Here is a 9,432-nt window from a genome sequence, read left to right on the forward strand (position 1 = left end):
GTATGATGCTTTTAATGTGTTGTTGGATTTGGTTTGCTAATATTGAGGATTTTTGTGTCTATATTCATCAGTGATATTGGTCTGTAGTTTTCTTTGTCTGGTATTGGTGTCAGGGTGATGGTGGCCTCGTAGAATGAGTTTGGAAGTGTTCCACCCTCTTCAATTTTTTTGGAAGAGTTTGAGAAGGATAGGTGTTAGCTCTTCTCTAAATGTTTGATAGAATTCTCCTGTGAAGCCTTCTGGTTCTGGACCTTTGTTTGTTGGAAGACTTTTAGTCACAGTTTCAATTTCTTTACTTGTGATTGGTCTGTTCATATTTTCTATTTCTTCTGGTTCAGTCTTGGAAGATTGTACTTTTCTAAGAATTTGTCCATTTCTTCCAGGTTGTCCATTTTATTGGCATATAATTGCTTGCAGTAGTCTCTTCCAATCCTTTGTATTTCTGTGGTGTCAGTTGTAACTTCTCGTTTTTCATTCCAAATTTTGTTGATTTGAGTCTTCTCCCTTTTCTTCTTGAGTCTGGCTAAAAGTTTATCAATTTTGTTTATCTTCTCAAAGAACCAGCTCTTAGTTTTATTGACTCTTGCTATTGTTTTCTTTGTGACATTAAGAAAGAATTAGGTTTTTAATTCCCACAAAACACCTTTCAGCATGCTTTACTTTCTGATAACACCCTCACCTGCACCAGTTTTGTTTTGGGGGTTTGTTTTTATTGTTGTTTGTTTTTAGATCCACAGAACATGAAAATCCTTTTTTGACAAGGCTTGGAAAGCTGACAATCTCTCTTTTTTCCTCCCTCTATATGAAGGATGTATTTAAATGAATGTTGGTCAGTAGGACATTTGTCAGCTATGGGTATTGGGTACTCAACTGTCTAATATTACCATTTGAATGTTGTATATGATTGTAAGGCTTACGTCACTAAAGATTTTTATTCTGATTTTTCATGATCAAAATTCATATGATATTGCATAAACATGCTTTGTAGTAAACTATAGTAGGAATAATTTCTGTACATGATCTAGGATTTATTCCAGCATTTCTTTTCCTTTTTTTTAAACAAAATATTTTTTTTAATTAACAAATGATGGAAATAGAAAAGCCTACATAAAGATTTTAGAAGGAGAACTTACAGGACACAAATTTGTGATTCATTAGATGAGACACTTGGATGTGATTCCAAAAGCTTTTATTGAGCATTGTCAAATTTGTAAGCTTCATAGGGATGGATATCATATTTATAAATGCCCTTCTATAAGGGCTACCATAGATGTGAAATTCTTGACCTTAATATCATCTTTGAAAATAATAAATTGAAAATTCTGTTAACTTATATTTTAAGAATAGGCATACTGTATTACTGCAAGAGATTTGATTTTCAGCAGAGTGCAAAGTTCTTTCAAATGCACATGTCTTTTTTTCTAATTTCATTTTGTTTCAAAGCACTTTTTAAGTGTAGTTTTCTCATTTAGTAGATGTTGTCTAATTGAAAAAAATAGAAAGACAATAGAAATATATAGCTTATCACCATTAACCTATGGGTGGGATTCTTTGTACCATGTCACCTCAGGCCATGTCATCTTACCAATAGTAATGCACCACTGTTACAATTACTGTCCATACTAGATTAGAACTCTGGTAACAGGGGACAGAAATTTTTTTCTACATGGGATTTTACAAAATACAGACTTTTGGGGTGGGGGGGTGCTCACCTTACCAGAAAGTCAAGAGATAGCCTAATCCTCACCAGTGTCATGTGCCCCCTCAAGGTACACTGAACATGCTCTGTTCTTTACCCTCTGTACCTGAGGCAGAGGTCAATAGGTCTAATGGCTTTCACTTAATTCACACTTTTTAAATGTTTTAAAATTACTTCAGCCATAATTCTCATAACTTTTCTACTCTATCCTATAATAAAAGGAGTCAATTCTGCCTGTCTCTTCCTTAGTTTTTCATTTTGATTTACATCTTCACAGGCTGATGGAGAGGTAACACTATTAGAATATGTACATTTTTTTTCCATTATCCTTTTTGAGCTTTATTTTTTTCCTTCAGAAATACCAATTATCTTTATATTGGATTGTCTTTGACTGGTTTTATGTCTATTAGCTTATCTCTAACTCTTTAATGGCTTTATCTCTTCATTAAAACCATTGAATATTAAGTTTTTCTTCTACATAAGTTATTTGATATTATGCTATATATATTCCCCTTTTGTTCATAATTACTTATATATTATCTTTGTTGTTATTCTTAATTAGTTTCCTAAGTTATAAATAGTTCTTTTGATAATACTGTGTTATTTTATCACCTCATTTTTTGGCATTTTGGTATGAGTCCATTTTAAATGTTCTATCTCTTCAAGTACCTGTGAAGAATATCTTTCCATTGTTCAGTTTATGTTTCTTCTTGAGCTGGTTGTCTTTTTCCCCTATCTTTTGTGTATTATGTCCTTTTCTTCTGATCCCAGTCTCATAGTATATTTGCATTCTGTTTTTTCATCATATTCATGCATGTATAGTTCTGTCTCCATCTTTTATTTGTTTTTTGAATGAAATGTGACTGGTGACATGTCTGGCTGGAGTGGACCTTGGACTCTGCAATCTTTCCAGTGGAGATGAGGGAAGATGACTAAAGACAAGAGATATTTTGATGGCTGGTCTTCTGCATACGGAAGGTTCTTCATCCTTTCTGGTGACACCATGCATTAAGAACATTGCCTTATTTTTCTGCCCCAATATCCCCAATTATACTTTACACCTAAAGGAAGACAGGTACTACCATTACATACTTGTCTCTTCTGTGTTTGGTAAATCTTGTAGTAGCAATCAGGGGCCTGAGACAGAGTTCACCCATCCTTGCTGATTGTATGACAAATATTCATCTGGTCTGTTGTGTCTGAGCCCCCTGCTGGTGACTTCCCCAGTCTCCAGGCTTAGAACCCACCAGTTTTGCTCCCATCTCCCATCATTGTACATTCAGCTCTCTTCTCTATGCAACCCAAATGGCCATTTTACTCCTTCTGTTTTGTGATTTTAAAATATTCTTCATATTCATGTCCCAATGAGAACTACTGTCCTTGTTTTCAAGGAAGAATATGATATATTTTAAACTATTTTTTCTTTTATTTCTACAGTGTGAACTAGGAAGAAGAACTATCCTAAGTCTTCTGAATTAAAACTGAGACTCAATCTACATTGAACTTCCTCAGAAAGGTATGCTTTTCTGAGACATCTCAGCTGGCTCCCTAGGTGTGTTCACTCTCCCTCCTTTCATTCTTTTCTTATATTTATGATCAAGAAAATGAAATGGTATATCAGTGCACATCTAAATTACAAGTCAATATATAAACTTTGCAGTGTTTTCACCCAGTTTTATCCTGACAACTACTTTCTAGTGCCTCCATATTTCACCTTCTATCATAACTTCAGTAGTACAAAATCTCTTATATTTAGTCATGGAATATGCAGGTATAATTTGGTTATAACATGTTGCTTGAATCCAGACCCCTATACTGGCTTCTTCTCAATGAAGTTGATGTTACTAAATTCTAAATTAACATAGTATCTTTTTTTTAACATCTTTATTGGAGTATAATTGCTTTATATTGTTGTGTTAGTTTCTGCTGTATAACAAAGTGAATCAACTATATGTACACATATATCCCCATATCCCCTCCAGAAGGAACAAAGAAAAATCTTTAAAATCAAAAGATAGCTTTAAAAAATATACATTAATTTCCAAATAAAAAGATGTTGGTTAACCCAGAAATGAAATGGCCAGGCAGGTCCAAATCATATTTCTTTTGTTCCACATCGCCTGCCCTCCTTACTTACCCAGCACTGATTCTGGATACAGAAGCAGAAGAGGGTTTGTGGTGGTCTGGCTAAGTACCAGTTGTTCTCTCGGTGTCTGAGTCATAGAGTTTTTGGCTTGTGCAGATGTTGAGAAAGAATACTGATGCATGTAAAGATGAGAAGAAATGAAATAAGCTTAAGAGATTTGGAGATCAGATTGCAGACATCAAGAATAGAAAAAGTTGAAACACTAGCAAAATGGGAGGAATAACTGGTCAAAAAAGAGAATTAGGTGAATCTGAAAGAAATGACATTAAGAAGGACAACAGGAATACATAACTTATCACCATTAACCTAGGGGCAGGGCCTTTTGTAGCCTCTCACTTCAGGCCATGTCATCTTACCAATGGTAATGCACCACTGTTACAATCAGTGTCCACACTGGATTATGACTCTGGTATCAGGGGACAGAAACATTTCCTACATGAGATTTTACAAAATAAGGACTTCTTTTTTTTTCTGGTTCACCTTACCATAAAGTCAAGATACAGCTTAAGACTTGATTGTTGTCTTTTCTCATCTTTCCTTTTCCTGCTTTTCATTCCTCAACTCAATAAATTCTTTGTTGATATTATTCTTCAGCAAGTTCTCCTAATAGATTTGAGCAAATATCCTACCAGGTTCTGGCCCTGCAGTAGAATCATCTGCTTAGGTTTCAGCAAAAGTTCCTCAACAGAGTCTCATTGAACTGACTTGGACCACATGCCATCCACGAGCAAAACACTGGTCCTAGAGCAAATGTGCTTTGAATTGCGCCTACCTGGATCACATGCCTATTCATTCAGCTCAGTATGTACAGCTCACTCTCCATACAAACCAGACATAACAATTTGATGATGGTGCATTTTGCCCAAACTGCAGCCTTCCCCTATTGCCCTTCTCACAGTGATTTCTCATCTCAGAGTGAAAGACAAAAGGTCAGATCTCATCTCAATCCATGCTTCCACTTACTCCCTCTGCTCCCTTCATCCTGTCTTCCTTGAATGTTCTTTGGAGACTCTAGGCAGATTCCAGTTTAGGGCTTTTTTTTTTTAACTCTCTGGTCCTTCTTCCTAAATCGTCCTCCCACATTTGTGGACATGGCTCATTCTCTCACATCCTTAAAGTCATAGTGAAGCTTCCTCTGCCCACCTTATTGGAAACTGAAGCTCTCTCTGTGCACATCTTATCTACCTTCTTTGCTTTGTTTTCCCCAGAACACTTATCACTATCTAAGAAATTGCATGTTTTTTTAATTCATTTAATTCGCTGTGTCATACTAGACCCCACTAAAATGTAAGGTTCTTTAAGATAAGCAACCACTAGGTCAGTAACATATACACAATAGATTTTCAGTAAACTATTTATTGAATAAATCAATAAATCAGTTTGTGAATGAATATGAATTTTTGAGTGGGGAAATTTGTGTAAGGTTCAGCTGAAGAGGATATTGAGTTGGTCAAGTACCATGAATGAAAGTACTATATTATATAATTCTCCTGTTTGTAAACTCTATTTTAATTGATAGCAACTTGTACCTCTCCTTATTCATCACCAAGAAATCCACATGTAAGCTGTTTATCATTTTACACATCACTTCATCTGGATTTCCAACTTCTCATGCTCAAAACATGGAAGAAGTGATAATACTTTTCTTTCAGGGTTACTCACACCATTAACTGAACTTATGCATGTGAAAACCATTAATACAGAAAAAGCACACACAAAAAAGGCTTATAATTACAGATATTTATAACCATTGTTTGTGTTTACATGTTTAAAATACATTTGTTATCATTAGGCTAATCAAAGAAATCCAAGTACAAAAGTAATATATTTGTTTTTGTTTTGTTTTCCTTGCTTTAAGGAATCATGAACATTGAAGCATATTTTGAAAGAATTGGTTATAAGCACTGTAGGAACAAATTGGACTTGGAAACATTAACTGACATTCTTCAGCACCAGATCCGAGCCATTCCTTTTGAGAACCTTAACATCCATTGTGGAGAAGCCATGGAATTGGGCTTAGAGGCCACTTTTGATCAAATTGTGAGGAGGAAACGAGGTGGGTGGTGTCTCCAAGTCAATCATCTTCTGTACTGGGCTCTGACCACAATAGGTTTTGAAACCACGATATTGGGAGGGTATGTATACAACACTTTAGCAAACAAATATAGCAATGCCATGATTCACCTCCTGCTGAAGGTGACCATTGATGGCAGGAACTACATAGCTGATGCTGGATTTGGACGCTCTTACCAGATGTGGCAGCCTCTAGAGTTAATTTCTGGGAAGGAGCAGCCCCAGGTGCCTTGCATCTTCTGCTTGACAGAAGAGAGAGGAATCTGGTACTTGGACCAAATCAGAAGAGAGCAGTATATCCCAAACGAAGAATTTCTTAATTCTGAGCTCCTGGAAAAGAATAAATATCGGAAAATCTACTCTTTTACTCTTGAACCTCGAACAATTGAAGACTTTGAGTCTGTGAATATATACCTTCAGGAATCTCCAGCATCTGTCTTTACAAGCAAGTCATTTTGTTCCTTGCAGACTCCAGAAGGTGTTCACTGTTTAGTGGGCTTCACCCTCACCTACAGGAGATTCAATTATAAGGACAACACAGATTTGGTAGAGTTTAACACACTGAATGAAGAAGAAGTAAAAGAAAATCTAAAAAATATATTTAATATTTCCTTGGAGAAAAATCTTGTCCCCAAACATGGTGATAAATTTTTTACCATATAGAGTAAGCAGTAAAAATGGTCTCAGTATTACTTCTGGTGCTGTAACTTTTTATTATAAAAAAATTTAGACGTCTATAAAAGTAGAGAGAATGAAATAATAAACCTCCATTTGTTTATCACTCAGTTATCAGCTATAAACTAGAGGCCTATCTATCATATTTTCTCAATGCTCCCACATTATATTGAAGAAAATGTTAGACATCAAATCATTTCACCTTTAAAAATGTCACCATATAAAATTAGATAACATTTTTAAAAACATAACCATATACCTTTACAAAAATAATAATAGCAAAGATGTTTTAATGATGGCCTATGGTTTTCTTGAGGAAAAAGTGATTTATGCTAGAAAACTTTCCACATTGGTTGAATGTTGAATTCATAGAACATGTTTACCTATCATTCAGTAACTAGAACCTTGAGGAAAACTTTTTTTATTAAATTCTACCAGTGTATATCCAATGTCATATTTGTGCAGAAATACAACATGTATAATGGGATAATTCAACCAAAAAGAAAGAGACATGACATTGCTTCCAAATAACCTAATATTTCTCAAGACGAGGTGTAAACCAATACTTGTTAGCATGTGATCAAGTACCAAGAGAGGGACACAACTAATAATTTCTTACATGGCTCTTTTTGCAACCACAGTTCTTCAAATACCATTTTTCTTAATATGGGAACACTACTATTTATAATTTTCAAATTTTGGAACTCAGTATTTTTGCTTAAAAGTAATAAGTACTGCAAATTTAAAAATACTTATTATCTAAAATCTTGATGTTGGAAAAGTATGTTAAAACATTGTTGGCCAATACAATATCAGTCATAAAATTTTTGTTTGGCAGAGTTAGGTTATTATGGGGTTTCTTTTTTTTTTTCCTGCAGTAGAGTCTTCCTTGAATCCTCTTTCTTGTTTCCCAGTTCTATTCTTTTACTTCCTTTTACACTTTGTTGTAAGAGAAAGAGTATGTGCTTCAAAGTATACAGTTCTGATTTCAAATCCTGTGGAAACCAGGTGAATTAATTGAAGAATCTGTGGCTCCCATTCCTCAGGGATAAAATGAGGACAATACCTATATGAATAAGTGCCAAACCTAGAGCACCATCTTCCTTCCCTCACGTTGGCCTTGTTCAGCTCTGCTGCTATCTTGCAGCATGGTCAGGTCATGTATGGTACTGTTGGACAGAAAGGATTTTCTCACATTCTGAAAAGACAATGCCAAGGGAGGAGATGTAGGCAAGAGATACATTCCAGATCAAAATGTGGCTCAAGAGAGGACCTTCAAGATGGCGGAGGACTCAAATATTGAGGTCACCTCCCAACAAATACATCAAAAATATATCTATATGTGGAACAACTCCTACAGAACACCTACTGAACACTGGCAGAAGATCTCAGACTTCCCAAAAGGCAAGGAAATCCCCAAGTACCTGGCCGTGTGGCTGACAGGGACTTGGTGTTCTGGCAGGATGTCAGGACTGAGCCTCTGATGTGGGAGAGCCAAGCTCAGGACATTGGATCAGCAGAGACATCCCAGCTATACGTAATATCAATCTCCAAGAGTTCCCCAAATATCTCCATCTCAACACTAAGAAACAGCTCCACTCAATGACCAGCAAGCTCCAGTGCTGGACACCCCATGTCAAACAACCAGTAAGGAACACAAACACACGCATTAGCAGAGAGACTGACTAAAATCATAATAAGTTCACAGACACCCCAAAACACACCACCAGACATAGTCTTGCCCACAAGAAAGACAAGATCCAGCCTCATCCACCAGAATACAGGCACCAGTCCCCTCCAATGGGAAGCCTACACAACCCACTGAACCAACCTTACCCACTGGGGACAGACAAAAAAACAATGGGAACTACAAACCTGCAGTCTGCGCAAAGGAATACACAATAAGTTAAGCAAAATGAGAAGACAGAGAAATATGCAGCAGATGAAAGAGCAAGGTAAAAACCCACCAGACCAAACAAATGCAGAGGAAATAGGAAGTCTACCTGAAAAAGAATTCAGAGTAATGATAGTAAAGATGATCCAAAATCTTGGAAATAGAATGCAGAAAACACAAGAAACGTTGAACAAGGATCTAGAAGAACTAAAGAGCAAACAAACAATGATGAACAACACAATAAATGGAATTTAAAATGCTCTAGAAGGAATCAATAGCAGGATAAATGAGGCAGAAGAAAGGATAAGTGACTTGGAAGATAAAATAGTGGAAATAACTACCACAGAGCAGAATAAAGAAAAACGAATGAAAAGAATTGAGGACAGTCTCAGAGACCCAGAGGTCTCTGAGACTGTCACAACATTCGGATTATACACCACAACATTCGGATTATAGGGGTCCCAGAAGAAGAAGAGAAAAAGAAAGGGACTGAGAAAATATTTGAAGAGACTATAGTTGAAAACTTCCCTAATATGGGAAAGGAAATAGTTAATCAAGTCCAGGAAGCACAGAGAGTCCCATACAGGAAAAATCCAAGGAGAAACACGCCAAGACACATGGAATCTAAGAAAAAAAAATGTCATGAAGAGATTAGTGGTAGGACGGGAATAAAACACAGACCTACTAGAGCATGGACTTGAGGATATGGGGAAGGGGAAGGGTAAGATGTGACGAAGTGAGAGAGTGGCATGGACATATATACACTACCAAATGTAAAATAGATACTTAGTGGGAAGCAGCCGCATAGCACAGGGAGATCAGCTCTGTGCTTTGTGACCACCTAGAGGGGTGGCATAGGGAGGGTGGGAGGAAGGGAGACGCAAGAGGGAAGAGATACGGGAACATATGTATATGTATAACTGATTCACTTTGTTGTAAAGCAGA

At 36.4% G+C, this 9,432-nt stretch overlaps 1 protein-coding gene across 2 annotated transcripts; it reads left to right on the top strand.

Moving 5' to 3' along the window:
* Nucleotides 1–2,438: 2,438 nt before the first annotated feature.
* Nucleotides 2,439–8,407, top strand: LOC112061838 (arylamine N-acetyltransferase 1). 2 transcript variants are annotated; one of them, XM_055081243.1, is made up of 3 exons: nt 2,439–2,694; nt 3,137–3,251; nt 5,704–8,407. In XM_055081243.1, exon 3 carries the CDS (start codon nt 5,709–5,711, stop codon nt 6,579–6,581), a length of 873 nt encoding a protein of 290 aa, XP_054937218.1. In that variant the 5' UTR covers nt 2,439–2,694; nt 3,137–3,251; nt 5,704–5,708; the 3' UTR covers nt 6,582–8,407. The 2 variants fall into 2 exon arrangements, with proteins under 2 accessions (XP_054937218.1, XP_023987277.1); XM_024131509.2 differs by having other exon boundaries at nt 3,137–3,215.
* The last annotated feature ends 1,025 nt before the right edge of the window (nt 8,408–9,432 follow it).

The sequence above is a fragment of the Physeter macrocephalus genome, chromosome 20, assembly GCF_002837175.3.
Source record: "Physeter macrocephalus isolate SW-GA chromosome 20, ASM283717v5, whole genome shotgun sequence".
Taxonomy (NCBI): domain Eukaryota; kingdom Metazoa; phylum Chordata; class Mammalia; order Artiodactyla; family Physeteridae; genus Physeter; species Physeter macrocephalus.

Coding starts and splice junctions, on each gene's coding strand:
- LOC112061838 (XM_055081243.1), top strand. CDS start 5,709: ATGAACATTGAAGCATATTTTGAAAGAATTGGTTATAAGCACTGTAGG.